The sequence below is a fragment of the Hylobates moloch genome, unplaced genomic scaffold, assembly GCF_009828535.3.
Source record: "Hylobates moloch isolate HMO894 unplaced genomic scaffold, HMol_V3 SCAFFOLD_8, whole genome shotgun sequence".
NCBI lineage: Eukaryota > Metazoa > Chordata > Mammalia > Primates > Hylobatidae > Hylobates > Hylobates moloch.
Window position 1 is genome coordinate 83,384,125 of NW_026652283.1, and position 17,160 is coordinate 83,401,284.

A 17,160-nucleotide genomic window follows, 5' to 3' on the forward strand; every position below is an offset into this window, starting at 1 on the left:
CCACTCAGTTATAGCTGCTATTCCCTGGAGTCTGGGTTTTTCAACCAAATAGAATCTAGGCTCTCTTAAAATTAAATTCTTTTAAATGATTTTAAAGTATTTTAAAAGAAGCAGTTTAGCACTGTGGTTAAAAGTGACAGACTCAAATCCTGACTGTCACCTACCAGCTGTGACCAAGGGGAAATTACTTAACCTTCAGCTCTCTCATCCACAGGATGGGGATAATAAAACTCATTCTAGCTAATAAATGAGGGGTGCGTGTGCAGTTCTTAAGCATATGTTAAGTACTTACAGGCTTGACATATGCAAGGGCTCAGTCAATGTTAGTAGGTAGCGGCAGTTTGTTAATTTTTTTTAGAAATGTGAATTTATCACAGCTGTATATAGTTCTGTGGAAACTGAACAGCAATTAAAAAAATTAAAATGATCAATATAAGGAGCGTTAAGAGTAGAAAATAGATGAATCTTTTACCTTATTTTGTGACTTAATCATGCCAGGAGTTGCAGGTATGGGTATGGCACAACAAATGAACAACAGCTTCGATATAACTGAATTTATCTCAGAGACAACGTCCATTAAGTTAATAAGGCTGAAGAAGGCTGGATGGGAAATGCAAGTCTGTATCTCAGTGAAGCTCACATGGGTGGCCTCATGGCTTTGGAATGTGCTGCTAAATCTGTGGCAGATGCTTTGAGCAAAGGGATTCTAGTTTTTTGAATAGTTCTTTAGACTAACCTTAGGGCAGGTAATGCCTGTATTTTTACCTCTGCTCTCATTAAACTCTAAAGCTTTTCTGAATAGCCCTGTAGCTTCATCCTAAAGCCACTTGTCTTTTGTGTTTTTCTTCCCAGACTCAAGAGATGGTGTCCAACTTTGACCTGAACAGCCCCCTAAACAACGAGGCATTGGAGGGCTTTGATGAGATGCGACTAGAGCTGGACCAGTTGGAGGTGCGGGAGAAGCAGCTACAGGAGCGCATGCAGCAGCTGGACAGAGAGAACCAGGAGCTGAGGGCAGCTGTCAGCCTGCAAGGGGAGCAACTGCAGACAGAGAGGGAGAGGGGGCGCACTGCAGCAGAGGACAACGTTCGCCTCACTTGCTTGGTGGCTGAGCTCCAGAAGCAGTGGGAGGTCACCCAGGCCACCCAGAACACTGTGAAGGAGCTGCAGACGTGCCTGCAGTCCCTGGAGCTAGGAGCAGCAGAGAAGGAGGAGGACTACCACACAGCCCTGCGGCGGCTGGAGTCCATGCTGCAGCCCTTGGCACAGGAGCTTGAGGCCACACGGGACTCACTGGGCAAGAAGAACCAGCATTTAGCCAGCGTCCCAGACTGGCTAGCCATGGCTCAGCAGAAGGCAGATACGGCATCAGACACAAAAGGCCAGCAAGAACCTATTCCCAGCAATGCGGCCCAGGAGATCCAGGAGCTAGGGGAGAAGCTTCAAGCCCTAGAAAGGGAGAGAATCAAGGTCGAGGAGGTCAACAGACAGCAGAGTGCCCAACTGGAACAGCTGGTCAAGGAACTGCAGCTGAAAGAGGATGCCCGGGCCAGCCTGGAGCGCCTGGTGAAGGAGATGGCCCCACTCCAGGAGGAGTTGTCTGGGAAGGGACAGGAGGCAGACCAGCTCTGGCGACGGCTGCAGGAGTTGCTGGCCCACTCGAGCTCCTGGGAGGAGGAGCTAGCAGAGTTGAGGTGGGAGAAAAAACAGCAACAGGAGGAGAAGGAGCTGCTGGAGCAGGAGGTCAGGTCTCTGACCCAGCAGCTGCAGTTCCTGGAGACCCAGCTGGCACAGGTGAGCCAACATGTGAGTGACCTGGAGGAGCAGAAGAAGCAGCTCATCCAGGACAAAGACCATCTCAGCCAGAAGGTGGGTGCGCTCGAGCGGCTTGCTGGGCAGCCTGGCCCAGAACTGCCAGTGGCAGGTGAGAAGAATGAGGCCCTGGTCCCTGTGAACTCCAGTCTGCAAGAGACCTGTGGGAAGCCAGAGAAGGAGCAGAGGGGCCTGCAGGAGGCACAGTTAGACGATACCAAGGTGCAAGAGGGCAGCCAGGAGGAAGAGCTCCGGCAGGCCAACAGGGAGCTGGAGAAGGAGCTACAGAATGTGGTCGGGCGTAACCAGCTCCTGGAGGGCAAGCTGCAAGCCCTGCAGGCCGACTACCAGGCTTTGCAGCAGCGGGAAGCAGCCATCCAGGGCTCCTTGGCCTCCCTGGAGGCCGAGCAGGCCAGCATCCGGCACTTGGGTGACCAGATGGAGGCGAGCTTGCTGGCTGTAAGGAAGGCCAAGGAGGCCATGAAAGCCCAGGTGGCAGAGAAGGAGGCCACTCTACAGAGCAAGGAGGGCGAGTGTCGGCAGCTGCGGGAGGAGGTGGAGCAGTGCCGGCAGCTGGCAGAGGCCCAGCACAGAGAGCTTAGGGCTCTCGAGAGCCAGTGCCAGCAGCAGACCCAGCTGATTGAGGTCCTCACAGCAGAGAAAGGCCAACAGGGAGTTGGCCCATCCCCCGACAATGAAGCCCGTGAGCTGGCTGCCCAGCTAGCCCTGTCTCAGGCGCAGCTGGAAGTCCATCAGGGGGAGGCCCAACGGCTGCAGGCTCAGGTGGTGGACCTCCAGGCCAAGATGCGGGCAGCCATGGATGACCAGGACAAGGTGCAGAGCCAGCTAAGCATGGCTGAGGCCATCCTGAGGGAGCACAAAACCCTTGTGCAGCAGCTGAAGGAGCAGAACGAAGCCCTTAACAGAGCCCATGTCCAAGAGCTGCTGCAGTGCTCGGAGCGTGAAGGGGCACTGCAGGAGGAGAGGGCCGGTGAGGCCCAGCAGAGGGAGGAGAAGCTGCGGGCCCTGCAGGAGGAGCTGTCCCATGCCAAATGCAGCTCCGAGGAAGCACAGCTGGAGCACGCTGAGCTGCAAGAGCAGCTGCACCGGGCCAACACGGACACAGCTGAGCTGGGCATCCAGGTTTGCGCACTGACCATGGAAAAGGAGCGAGTGGAGGAGGCACTGGCCTGTGCTGTCCAGGAGCTCCAGGACGCCAAAGAGGCAGCCTCAAGGGAGCGAGAGGGCCTGGAGCGCCAAGTAGCTGGGCTGCAGCAAGAGAAGGAGAGCTTGCAGGAGAAGCTGAAGGCGGCCAAGGCAGCAGCCGACTCACTGCCTGGCCTGCAGGCCCAGCTCGCCCAGGCCGAGCAGCGGGCCCAGAGCCTCCAAGAGGCTGCACACCAGGAGCTCGACACCCTCAAGTTCCAGCTGAGTGCTGAAATCATGGACTACCAGAGCAGACTTAAGGTAATCCTAGCTTCAACCACTTGGGCTCTACCAATCTCCCTGGGCAGGCCTGGTGGGTCCATGGGAGGATGCACCTTTAGCCATGAGGCAGGTGAGGGCTGGAGAATGTACTGTGGGTACAGGCAAACACCTTGTCGCCCTGTCCTATCACAGTTCCCAGTAACATCTTTCTCTCTGCAGGAATATGTTAGGCGCAGAGCATTGGGAGTGATGCCTTAGCCCAGAAGTCTAAACTCAAGACCACTGCAAACAAGATTAGCCCAGGCAGAAGTTTGTAAAATTAGTAGCCAACATTGAAAGAGCAGGGTGTTTACAAATACAGTTTGAGGGCTTTTGAAAGCCTGCATCCTCACCCCGCCCCTGCCCTGTGGCAGCAGTCAGCAGGAACCTGAGGTTGTCTGCCCACTTTAAAGAAGGCACACATCCTCTGCACTTTTCCTTACACTGGTTTCTGTACTTGCCCAGCCCCGCCAGGCATGTGAGTGTGAGAGCCCTGACTTGGCCTCTAAAACCCCTGCAGAGGGCCAGAGATAGGACATGAGTTCACAGCTGCCTCATGTCCTATCTCTGGGTTCTTAGTGAATAACCAACCCCATCAGGTGCTCTCCTGACAGCAGATACAGGGAAGGGAACCAGCTCACTTCGTTTTTACAAGGCCCTTGGGACAGACAAGTTAATGAGATGAGCAGTTACTATGTGCCTTTGATACTGCACAAAGATGAGGGGTTAAGGACTGTTAAGAGTGAAGACAGGGCAGAATGGCCTGGGGCTTTGATTTCCAGGGCTTGCCACTAGTCTGTCTGCATCAAGGTCTGTGCACTCTCAGGCTACTCCTAACCCTCCTCTCTGAGGCAGCTCCACTGCACTGCCACAGACGTGCCTCCCCACCCAGTGCCACCCCACTCCGTGAAACTCCATGTGGCTTATAGCCAACTTTTTCCCTTGCAGAAATTAAGTTCTAAGTTTGGGGACCAGGCTAAGTCTCTTTTCTTAGTAAGCTTGAAAGTGTTTCACTATTAATAAACCCAAAGCTCATTGAGGAGCCGGTTAGAGAAAGGTAGCTTGGTTTTATCTGTTTGGGTGAGGGGGCTGAGGGATCCTCAGAGCAAGGACCCTACTTTTATGATCCCTTTCTTGTCCTCTCTAGAATGCTGGCGAAGAATGCAGGAGCCTCAGGGGCCAGCTTGAGGAGCAAGGCCGGCAGCTGCAGGCTGCTGAGGAAGCTGTGGGGAAGCTGAAGGTAGGCCGTGGTGGTGTAGACCTGTCAGGAAGAGGGCATCTGGTGTGGTTTTGACTGGACCATTTAAGAGGACTCCCTGCATGCCTCCAGATTCCCAAGCTGAAGCCATCCTCAGTTCACCTTTGTAGACACCCTCAGTTTGTACCCTGACCCCCTCCATTCATTCCCTGGACACCTGGCCGGAGCTGCCAAATGCAGAAAGGAAATAAGTGTCCTCTTTGGCCATCTCTATGGGTGATCGCCAGCCAGTGATTCTAAAATGGGTGGGAGCAGGGGTGGCACTGGACCTACAGTCTTCAGAGCAGTGACTTGTTCAGGTGAATCCTGCTCCTTGCCACCCCTACCTTCAGTGTCACCCTGGGAATTCTGGTACCTGCCACTTGCCAACCACCACAACTAGCTGCAATTGAGGCCCCACAAATATAGAGCAGAGGTTCATGGCCTCTTGAACTTAATAGAAAACAACCCTCCATTTAGAAGTGACCCAGCCAGATGGGGTGGATGGCACACCAGCCACTTTATGGTACGTTGCATGGGCTTCTGCAAGCTGAATGTCTTCTCCCTGATGTCCTGTGCCAGGCCACCCAAGCAGACATGGGAGAGAAGCTGAGCTGCACTAGCAACCATCTTGCAGAGTGCCAGGCGGCCATGCTGAGGAAGGACAAGGAGGGGGCTGCCCTGCGTGAAGACCTAGAAAGGTTAGTCACAGTCCACCTACGCAGCTGTCAGTAGTCTTCAGGGAAGGAGTGTTTGGTCTCGTCATTTAGAAAGTCAGTCACTCATATTAGGTTTAGGGAGTCCTGTTGCAAGAAAAGCCACAAACTCAGAAAGTGCTTGTGCTGGAAGCATGCCACAGAGAACCTGGCTGCCTGCCCATCACAACCTATACACGGCTAAAGCACCTTTCTCCTAACTCAATTTTCTTCTCTCTGGCAGTGCATACTTCAGTAACTGCAAGCTTTGGAGAAACTAAAATGAAATAAAAGTTAGATCATAATAATAATGGTAATAGTAGCAGCATGTATTTAAATAATGCTGAAAACGTGGCAGACTCTGTTTTGAATACTTTGCATACATTTACCCATTTAATCCTCCTAACAGTCCTATGAGGAAGGTGTTATCATCTATCCCCATTTTATGGATGAGGAAGATGAGTGTGCCAAGGACCAGGATCAGCCTGTCTTTGTGCAGACTCTCTGATGCCATATCTGTGGAGAGCAGATCACACTGCCACCCCAAGGCCTCCTTGACCCCCTCATTTTCAGGCTTGGGGCCATGTGGAGTTGTGAGCCTAAGTCCACCATGTGGTCATGGGACACAGCTAGTTGAGCCAGGACCTGATTAAGAAAAGATGTAACAGGGAGGAAGACCTGATTTTAAGAAGGTGTAGCAGGGAAGGAGGAGTTGCTGGAATCGAATTGCATGTGTGCCACCAGCAAAGATAAGCACACCAAATTGTCCCAAGTCTCTAACTTTTCTATTTATCTATTACCTCTTCCCAACACCTGCCTTCTAGGCCTGGGCTCTGGCTCAGTAGGAGATCCAGGATATCTTTGACATTTGGTAACCTGGACATACATTTTTCATCTTACTCTTCTAGTGTTCAGATCCTGCAGGGCACTGGCTGCCCTTAGTTAAGTCATGTTCATATGACAATTTAAACAGAGCCTGAGTTGGTGGCATGAAAACATGATAAACAGTGGTTATTTGTAAGATCTCAGAGCATTTGTTTCAGTTGCTCAAAGCTGCACAGTCTATCTGCCAACTTATTTTATTCAGTGTGTGTGTGTGGTGTGTGTGCGGGCACGCACGCACATATGCTGCCTGTGTGTGTGGGTGCACCTATAAGGCCATTTTGGTGGACAGGGTCTAGTAAACAACTTCCTGGCAACTTTATACTAGATGTGGAAGGTGTAAATTAATCAGTCTCTCTGCAGAACCCTTTGTTTAATGGAGCTTTTATTATGTCCCACTGGACCATCCTTGGAAAACCACTGCCTTAGGAAATAGCTGCATTAAAAATGGAGTGGGTGGGGTGAGGAAGACAGCGAGATTCAGCCAGCTCCCTCTGCTGTAGACTGAGACACCCTGCAGCATCCAAAACGGAATTCCTTGGGCCTCAGGGGGGCTATCAGGTAGAACAGCTGGCAGTGCAGATTAAGACTGAGTGCCTGCTGTGGCCCCAGGGCCATGCCCCACATATAGAGTCCCAAGGACGTGTGGAAGACAGGCCCTTCTCCCTGTGGCCACCTCCAGGAAGCTACACCTCTGTCCTGCCTCTCCTGACTCCTTTCTCCTCCTGCCCATCCTCCCCATCACCAGCCCATGAGCCTTGCCTATCAGGCTTCTCTTGCAAGCCCAGCCCCTGTCCAGGAGCCAAGGGGTGCAGAGTTCTGTTCACTTAAGGTGCTTCTGGCAACGTGGGGTCAGCCTGCCCTCCCTCCCAGAATGCCCCTTTTTATGTGGGGGTGAGAGGAGAGTCTCAAAATCTAGGGGACTGCATAAGCTGTGAGCAGATACCAAGGGGCTCCCCCATGGCAGAGGGCAGTAGCACCCCTCATTAGAGTCCTGGGTGAGCCTAGAGCCCTGGGGAAGTTGGAAGTCCTGGCTAATCAAGAAAACTTACCACTCCTCCCCCAGGACCCAGAAGGAACTCGAAAAAGCCACAACAAAAATCCAAGAGTATTACAACAAACTCTGCCAGGAGGTGAAAAACCGCGAGAGGAATGACCAGAAGATGCTTGCTGACCTGGATGACCTTAACAGAACCAAGAAGTATCTCGAGGAGCGGCTGATAGAGCTGCTCAGGTGAGTGCTGTGTCAGACCAGCAGCTGGGGTTTTCCCCACACTTGGGTTTTCTCTAAAGAAATGCAGCTGTTCTTGAAAGCATACTTCAGAAATTTCCCCATTTTCTTGCTGCTGTCTCAGGAGCCCCTCTCTCCTTCTCCATCTCACTTTCCCCAGTACTAGAGTCCCAAACTCCAGTGCCTGCAGGTACCAGGCAGCTGATACAAGTGGGAGCTTGTATCAGGAGGGGACTGTGAGAAACTGAGGACACAGCTGGGCTCTGCTTCTGCCATATGTCTTGGCCCAGAACTGCCAGACCACCTTACTTCTTGAGAGAAGGTGGAAACCTGGATTTTAATGTGAAGTGTCCTGATTTTTTAATGCTGACAAGTCATTCAAAACTTATTTTAACTTTTCCTTACGGAAATTTTCAAATATACAAAAACGGAATCATGTAATACACCTCCAGGTACCTGTCACCCAGCTTCAACAGTGTTCAGCTCAGGGCCAGTCTTGATTCATCTGTAGACCTACCTGCTTATCCACCTTCCCAGATTATTTTGAAGCAAATCCCAGACATATCATTTCATCCATAAATATTTCAGTATGTACCTCTCCAAGGTAAGGACTCTTTTATTTTCTATTTTTTGGATTTTTTTTTTTTTTTCTTTTTTTTGAGACAGAGTCTCACTCTGTTGCCCAGGCTTGAGTACAGTGGCATGATCTTGGCTCACTGCAGCCTCTTCCTCCTGGATTCAAGTGATTCTTGTGCCTCAGCCACCCGAGTAGCTGGGATTACAGGCACGTACCACCACTCCCGGCTAATTTTTATATTTTTTGTAGAAACAGGTTTCACCATGTTGGCCAGGCTGGTTCTGAATTCCTGGCCTCAAGTGATTTGCCTGCCTCAGCCTCCCAAGTCCTGGGATTACAGGCATGAGCCACCATGCCTGGCCCAGAACCCTCCATTTTAAACAACCACAGTGTCCTTATTACACCTTAAAAAATGAAGTATAATTTCTTAATATCATCAAGTGTCTAGTCAGTTTCAAATTTTTCCGATTGCCTTAGAATATTTTCAGGTCATTCTAATCAGGATCTAAATTAGATTCATCTATTGCAATTGCTATGTCTCTTACATCCCTTTTAGTCAATGGGTTTCCCTATCATCTCTCTACTTTTGCCAATTGCATCCTCATGGTGTCATTTAACATGATCATCCATCCCTTGCATTTCCTGTGAGTCCATAGTTAAAACTATTGCAGTGGTTCTCAACCCTGGCTACATATTGGAATCACTAGGAAAGTAATTTAAAAATGCCCATGTCCAGGCCCCACCCAGACTAACCGAATTGGAATTTCTGGGAGTGAGACTCAGACACCAGTGAGCCAGAGCTGAGAACCATCATTCTACTGGCAGCTTGCTTAGACTCAGGTTCAAGATTTTGGCCAGAAGCCTTCATAGAATTGGTTTGTAGTTTGGGGTCTTTCCTTCAAGAGGCACAGTACAATCTGATTAGCCCTGTTTTTGTGATGTTAGCAGCACCATGGATCAGCAAAGCCTAGATATGCTAATTCATTAAGTGTTATAAAACAGTGATATTAAAATTATAAGCAATTTGAAAGTTTAAAAACTCTGCCTTCTTATCATCAATATACAGAGTTAGAACTCAGGGTATTTGTGACCTGAGGGGTGTGATGGAAAACACCAGCTCCTGGCAGCATTCCACATTCCCAAAGTGTAGGTGGACCAGCCTAGAGAATGAGGCTGCTTCAGAGAATGAGTCTTCCTGCTTCCTGACAACTTCAAGTGTCCTTGAAAAAGCCAGTCAAGCCCATGTTCAAGCTTTTTTATTTAAGGCGAAAGACCTGGGGATGATTGGGAGTTCCAGGCCAGTGATGGAGTCTGTCTCTCTCAGGACATGAGTGGCTCGGCTGTCACATTACCGGTGGCTGAGGTGCTGCTAGAGCCACATTAGCCCTGAGGATGCCAGCTGGGGCTCCGCATGAGAAAGAACTAAACTTCCCATGTCAGAAACCATCAAGCCTGAACATGCTCATTAGTATCCCTGAGGAAGCCTCTGTTCACATCCTCCCCCTCCAGCGCATCAGGCACATTCTGACACTGCCAGACCTTTCTGGAAAGCCTCACACTTCTTTCAGTTTGGCTTCCTGGAGTGACCTTACCATCTCTCTGAGGGGCAGAGGAGGCTAACATCTGATCAGATTTTCACACTAGGAAATCTTTGATCTTCTCCACTGATTAATTGTTACTTGGATCAACCATAGAAACATAAAGGGCCCCAAGCACATTAAGATGCGGGTGGGAAGTACGTTCATGGTCCTTGGGCTTACTGCACACAGTCGGCATGGCAGCACGTTTTAGCTTAAACTCCCAGTGGTCCCCAGCACTGTTGTTTAGGTGCCTGAGTGGTGGCCCTCTTTGGTGCTGGCAGCTCTTTGCAGTTGACAGTGCCTTCTGTGTACATCTTTTGCCTCCCGCGTGTTCTCACACATGTGGTGTCAGTTAAGTCTGCATGTCGGGGGAGATGGAGGAGACCTAGCGTGGGCTGGGGCATATTTCCAAGGTGAAAGTGAATTTTCTTTCTATGACTTAGGAAATTTGATACCAGTCTTTTGAAATGAAGCAAGGATCATCCTATTGTTTTCATGGATTCTCTCTTCTTTTCTTCCAACGTGGTTTTGTCCCAGGGACAAGGATGCTCTCTGGCAGAAGTCAGATGCCCTGGAATTCCAGCAGAAGCTCAGTGCTGAGGAGAGGTGGCTCGGAGACATGGAGGCAAACCACTGCCTCGACTGCAAGCGGGAGTTCAGCTGGATGGTGCGGCGGCACCACTGCAGGTCAGCAGGGGGCTTGTGGGTTGGCACCAACAAGGACCAGAGCAGACAGCTCCGAAAGAGGACCCTGATAGGTGTTGGCACCATGGCTGACTATTTAGGAAGAGCACATTGCATTTTGGCTTTAAGGGAACCAAGTGAGGAAGGTGTATTAGTTGGGATCCTAACAAGACACTCAGGGCTCCCTGAAAGGAAAGAATATAGAGATGTGGATGGAATTAGGGGGCCCCACAGGGATGGGGCGTACCCAGAGACTAGCAGTTCTTCTTTTTTTTTTTTTTTTTTTGAGACGGAGTCTCGCTCTTTCACCCAGGCTGGAGTGCAGTGGCGTGATCTTGGCTCACTGCAGGCTCCGCCTCCTGGGTTCACGCCATTCTTCTGCCTCAGCCTCTCCAAGTAGCTCTTCTACCATTCCTATAGGGACCAGAGGGGAGCAGCATTACTGGAAGCCAGCAAGAGCTGGCCTGAAACCTCACTAGAGGGACATAGGCAGTGCCAGGGGCACAAAGGCCAGAGAAGGATGGATAAAGATGAATCTCAGGCTGGGCTGGGGGCAGGTGCAGAATAATCAGCATAGCTGTGAAGGTCTGTGGTCTCTTAGAGCCTAAGCTTCTGAGATACGGGAGGCATACCTACAACCTGGTGGCAGGGAAGGTGGGCTCAGCCACACTTTATCTTCCTGCCTCCCAGGACCTTAGGAAGTAAACCATGCTTTCACCAAGCTGACAAGGCTTTGTTGGAATCTTATGAAATGAGCTCATGGCCACATACTAACGTGAGGGCAGAGCCAGGTCTGATGAGAGTCACATGGCATCCAGAGCCCAGTTTGGGTGCTGAGCAGATCATACAAGATCGTAGTGTGTCATCCTCACAGCCTGGGCTTGTTTTGTTCCCAGGATATGTGGCCGCATCTTCTGTTATTACTGCTGCAACAACTACGTCCTGAGCAAGCACAGTGGCAAAAAGGAGCGCTGCTGCCGAGCCTGTTTCCAGAAGCTCAGTGAAGGCCCGGGGTCCCCTGATAGCAGTGGCTCAGGCACTAGCCAAGGAGATCCCAGCCCTGCACTGTCACCAGCCTCACCTGGGCCCCAGGCCACAGGAGGCCAAGGTCAGTCTCCTGCTACTACTGCCTACTATGTTCTCTAGGTGCCGCTTCCTCCCACCCCATGTTGTGGCTAGTTAGTGCTAATCAGCCGAATTCAGTGTTTTCTAAACTTAGGTATTAAAGAGGTGCTAAAATATATTACCACCAACTTGAGACTTTCATTTTGATATATTAGGATTGAAAGAGAATTGAAAAAGGAATAACTTTGTCCTGATAAGATTCAATGTGATTTAACCTGAAGTCTATGTACCTCTTAATGCACATCCATGAAATACACCCCACGCCTTGGAGAATGCTGTCTACCAGAGCTGCAGCTTGGCATCCAGAGTAATTCAAGGCCAGGAGTTGTGTCTGGAACCATCCATATCCTTCAGTCTCTTCCTGAAGCTCGCTCTTCCTTCATTTCCAAGGAGGATGTAATCTCCTTTGTGTCCTCCCACTCAGCCCAGTGAAGGAAGTAGAGTTTGGGTTCTGCTGCCTCTGTTTTGAGCACACCCTAACAGACAGGCCCGGGCTGCCCTTCAGGGCACTGGACTTTGGATGTGGAGCACAGGGGGGCAGAGCTGAGACGGCACAGCCAGAAGTGGTCTCAGCTTGTCTCAGCTCGAGCGTCATTGCCATCTGCAGCTGGTCCCTGTGAACTCCTCCTTGGCCTCTGCCTGGATGCAGGCCAGCCAGCCTTTAGAAATACTGTCCATTCCTCTTTTGTTTGAGTGGATTGCCAAGTGGTTGGCAGGCCCCATTATGTTGTTGGGTACAAAGAACTGATGAGGATGGGGAGTGTACTTTGCACAGCTTTAGTTTATCTTCTTCAAATCTTTTGCCCATTTTAAAATGTTTTTTAAGTATTGAATTTTGAGAGTCCTCTGTATATTCTCTACACAAGTTATTTGTCAGATATGTATTTTACAAGTATTTTTTCCCAATCTATAGCTTGTTTTTATATTTTCTTTCAAAGATCAAAAAAGTCTTCAAAAAGCAGAAGTTTATCATTCTAATGAGGTCCAATGTATCAGGTTTTTTCTGTTATGCGTAAATGTTTTTATTTTTGTTGTCATGTCTGGCTTTACTTAAACCAAGGACTCACAGACCTTCTTCTGTTGTCTCTTAGAAGTTTTATAGCTTTAGCTTATACATTTAGGCCTATGATTCATTTTCAGTTATCTTTGTGTATGGTGCAAGGTATGAATAGAGATTCATCTTTTTGTATGGCCATCCAGTTATTTCAACACCATTGATTGAAAGACTGTTCTTTGCACCTTTGTCAAAAACCGACCTTATTTTTTTTGATGCTGCCATGAGAAAGTAGGCAATTGACCTTATATGTGTAGATTTACATCTGGACTTTTATTCTATTCCATTTATCTATGTGCCTATTCTTTCACCAATACCAAACTGTCATGATGACTATAGTTGTATAAAGCATCTTAACATCACGTAGAGTGACTCCAGTTTTGTTCTTTATCAAAGTATTGGCTATTCTAGGTTTTTTATTTTTCTATATAAGTTTTAGAATCAGTTTGTCAATTTCTACAAAAAATCCTGGTGATATTTAAATTGGGATTGCATTGAATCTCTAGTTCAGTTTGGGGAGAATTGACATCTTAATAAAATTGACTCAGTCCATGAACATGATACAACTTTCTAGTTATTTAAGTCTTTGGTTTCTCTCAGTGGACATCATTTTAGATCCCTGTTGTCTGCTTTCCCTTCCCTCTGCCAGCCTTACAAGGCAGGTTCAGGAGTGTGGCTGGATTGATGGGAAAAAAAGCAATCCCTGGCCCCTTTTTTCAGCCTATGCCTCAAGCTCTCTATTACACAGACTTGAAACAAGAAGAAGAACTTCACTTCTAAAGCAGGGCCTGCCTTAGTGGTCATGTGGCAGGTCCAGGTGGGAACTTTAAGCTCACATGAACCATTTTTCTTGCTAAACACCCCAGGAACTTTGCATGGGCTTGCCCTGACTCATTAGTGACCACAGAGTGCTGCGGTCACTTGTTTTGATTTTTGACATTTCCTGTCTGCTCATTTTTAATTTTTTTTATTATTTATTTATTTATTTATTTATTTTTGAGACAAAGTCTTGCTCTGTTTCTCAGGCTGGAGTGCAGTGGTACGATCTCTGCTCACTGCAACCTCTGCCTCCTGGGTTCATGTGATTCTCGTGCCTCAGCTTCCCGAGTAGGTGGGATTACAGGTGCCCGCCACCACACCTGGCTAATTTTTATATTTTTATTAGACACAGGGTTTCATCATGTTGGCCAGGCTGGTATTGAACTCCTGGCCTCAAGTGATCCACCCGCCCCAGCCTCCCAAAGTGCTGGGATTACAGGCATGAGCCACCACACCCGGTGTTTTTTTCATTTTTGCCTCAAACCTGCTCTCACATTTTTCCGTGACATATGCTGGAGAGTGTTTGTGGGTGGATGACTGGTACAGGAACATTTCTACAGTGGCCTTCCTACTAAGTGGCTTGCACAGTCGGACACAAGGCCCCTGGTTGGAAACCCAGTGCCTGCTGCAGGTCCTTGAGCACTGGGAGGTTCTTTCCCACACATCAGTGGATTAAGGGAAAATGCAGGTCAGACAGACTCCTGCTTTCAAAAATACATGAATAAGTACTGCCTGTGTCTTACAGAGCAAGGATTTAGTGGCATAGAAGTGTGTTTTCTGTTGTTAGGTTCTTTCTTAAGAAGATTTTTCCTTCTAAATAAGGGACCTCAGAGAATATGCAAGAGGTTGAAACCTCTCTAAGCCCCTGACTTTGAGAAGTCTCTTAGGTTGTACATTCCATTTCGTGTGTAAGCCTTCCTCTACTTTTTTGGAATGTTCCAGCAACCAACCATTTCTCTCAACTCTGGACAGAATAGCTGTCAGTTGAGTGACCAATTAAATTGTGCCTCAGCAGCTTGTTCTGCATAGCTGCACTCTCTCACTTTCCCAAGGGCCCTTACCCAGCCTGTGCATAACAGTGTGTTGTGTCTCTTCTCTCCTGATCTGCCTCTGCCTCCCAGGAGCAAATACAGACTACAGGCCACCGGACGACGCTGTGTTTGATATCATCACAGATGAGGAATTGTGCCAGATACAGGAGTCCGGCTCCTCCTTGCCTGAAACACCCACTGAAACTGATTCTCTTGACCCAAATGTGGCTGAACAGTGAGTAGAGGTCACCCCCATTTCCTGAGTGCTCATTATAGGCCTGGCCTCTGTGCTTTCTTATCAAAGGATGAGGAAAGTGAGACACTGGAAGCGGGATTGACTGTCCTTGCCTAAGGGAAGGTGCCTGAGAACAATGCTTGCGATGGCCTTGAAGAGTATTGGCGCTCGGGAAGTGGTCAGTGTTGAGCCTTGCAGAGAGTTCCTGAGAGATGTCAGTGGCCCCAGGTTTCCACATCACTATTAAGGCCTGTCTTTCTTGGCTTGAGCGACTATATTAGTTTGCTTGGGTGCCATATAAAATACCACAGACCGGGTGGCTTAAATAACAGAAATTTGCCTTCTCACAGCTCTGGAGGCTGGAAATGCAAGGTCAGGTGCTGGCAGGGCTGGTTTCCTGCGAGGTGCTTCTCCTTGGCTTGCAGATATCTGCCCCCTTGCTGCCTCTTCGTGTGCCTGTCCCCTGTTGCATGCCCCTGGTGTGTCTCCATGTCTCTCAATCTCCTCTTCTTACAGACACTGGTCGATTGGATTAGGGCCCACCCTAACGGTATCATCTTAACTTAATCATTCCTCTACAGGCCTCATCTCCAAATGCAGTCACAGTCTGAGGTACTGGTGCTTAGGGCTTCAGCATGTGAATAATTTGGGGCATGGGGAGACAGTTCAGCCTATAACAGCAACCCTTGCTGGGCCGCCCTTGGCAGTTGCTCAGAGCAACATGCTGCTCTTTAAAAGCCTTGCTCCCAGGCCCCTGTGCTCCTGGTCTTGCTCACCTTACCACCTACCCACCTGGCTTGCCAAGTGATGAAGGCAGAGTGTGGCTTAGTGCTAATGGAATGGAGCATGCCCTAGGGACCACTGGACTATAGGGGTTGGGAGAACACTACAGGCTAATACTGTCAGGGAACGCATCAGAGCAGGGGTGTCCAGTCTTTTGGCTTCCGTGGGCCACACTGGAAGAAGAATTGTTTTGGGCCACACATAAAATAAACTAACACTAATGATAGCTAATGAGCTTAAAAAAATCGCCCTCCCCCCCAAAAAAAATGTCATAACATTTCAAGAAAGTTTATGAATCTCTGTTGGGCTACATTCAAAGTCCTGGGCTGCATGCAGCCTTTGGGCTGCAGGTTGGATAAGCTTGCTTCAGAGGAAAGTGTTCCAGGAAGGGAAGGCAAGGCCCAAAGTCACAGAGGCAACAGTGAGTAGGGGCTGTCTTGGGTCTCGAGTTTGGTGATTGGATTGGCTTCGTCCATGAGGCTCCAGCACGGTGAGTTTAGTTCATCTTTTGGAAACACTAATCAGGCTTGGTAAGGATGCCATGAGAGAGGAAGCTAGGATTTAGTTGCAATTGTCTCTGATAGATGCGTCCTCTCAGAGGTCCCTGTAGCTGCAGATAAACCCACTCAAAGCCTCAAAGCTTTAGCAGTAAGAAAAATATGGACAGGCCTATTACTCTGTACCCTGTGGAACCCAAGGGACTTTCCACTCACCTAGCCTGCACTTTGCCCTAGCACTGGTATTTTATGCTGCTTTTAATCTGTGACCTGGATGCACTGAACCTTCCTGACTGCTGCAAGAATGCTGCAGCTTACACAGGCAGAGCAGTCTTCAGAGGGACAAAGCAGCCACGGCAAGGATATCCTTAATTACTTATTCTCCCTTGGCCTTCTCATTTTTCTAGTGTAGCTATTTGCCAACAAGGTTTTCAAGAAGAGTTTCACAAGGTCAGTTTTTAAAAATATGAATTGTATGAAGTGCCACCATATTAAAATGTCAAGAGTTTATGACATGGGACCCATAAGAAAAGGAGGTCCTTGCTTGATGTTTCTCAGCCCCTGTTGTCTGGCTTTAGAGCAGTTTACAAAAAAGCACTGGCTGTTCAGAACCTCAAGAAAGAATTTATGTGGGTCCCAGGTCCCAGACGTTTCTTAACCCATTTTCCCTCTAGTTAAGGACATTTTATGATGCTCCTGCCTCAACATTGAGATCTGTCCCTCTTTTCCTGCCCAAAATTCAGAGGAGGGCTAGGACTGATCGGTCAGATTGATCATTCAGGATTTCTGCTGCATGTCTTTAATCTTCATGACTCTGCCAATGGAAGGGACTTCGGGCTTACATATATCTCCACAATCCTCTGTTCCTTGACTAGAGAATGATTGAACTCATCATGTTGTAGCTTCATGGATAAAGCCAGCCTGATCACCAAACTCACCAGACCCAAGATCATGTCTACTACTGTCACTTCTGTGACTTTGGGCTTTTCCTTTCCTTCCTGGGACACCCCTCCAACCCATGACCATGTAAGCCTGCAGTGTTCTCCCAACCCCTGTGGCTCAGTGGTCCCTGGGGCATGTTCCATTCCATTAGCACTAAGCCACACTCTGCCTCCATCACCTGGAAAGCCAGGTGGGTAGATGGTAGATGGTAAAGTGAGCAGGACCAGGAACCTGGGGGCCTGGGAGGACATTCTGGCTTGAAGGTGTCTTGCTGCTTCCTCTTGCCTGAGTGAGAAAGTGACTATCCTACAGCTCTCTCTCTCCTCACCCATCACCTTCCCCTGCCCAGTAGGAACAAAAACAGAAGGCATTCTGACTGCTGACAAATATGTGTGGTTTTGGTCTTGGGAAATCAGGAACTGTTCCAGGGAAAGGAAACTGCCAGTGTACTGGTCTATGGCCACCAAGGCGGATCTGGGACTAACTGATAGGAACCTATAATCCCTGCA

The 17,160-nt window shown here is 48.9% G+C and overlaps 1 protein-coding gene across 1 annotated transcript in view; it reads left to right on the top strand.

Moving 5' to 3' along the window:
• FYCO1 (FYVE and coiled-coil domain autophagy adaptor 1) overlaps nucleotides 1-17,160 on the top strand; it is a 75,183-nt gene that overhangs the window by 26,330 nt on the left and 31,693 nt on the right. The window contains exons 8-14 of the mRNA XM_032161810.2: nucleotides 853-3,279; nucleotides 4,427-4,519; nucleotides 5,099-5,217; nucleotides 7,160-7,327; nucleotides 10,019-10,168; nucleotides 11,062-11,273; nucleotides 14,285-14,429. Of these exons, the coding sequence (XP_032017701.1) occupies nucleotides 853-3,279; nucleotides 4,427-4,519; nucleotides 5,099-5,217; nucleotides 7,160-7,327; nucleotides 10,019-10,168; nucleotides 11,062-11,273; nucleotides 14,285-14,429 (3,314 nt within the window). The remainder of the gene's footprint in view (nucleotides 1-852; nucleotides 3,280-4,426; nucleotides 4,520-5,098; nucleotides 5,218-7,159; nucleotides 7,328-10,018; nucleotides 10,169-11,061; nucleotides 11,274-14,284; nucleotides 14,430-17,160) is intronic.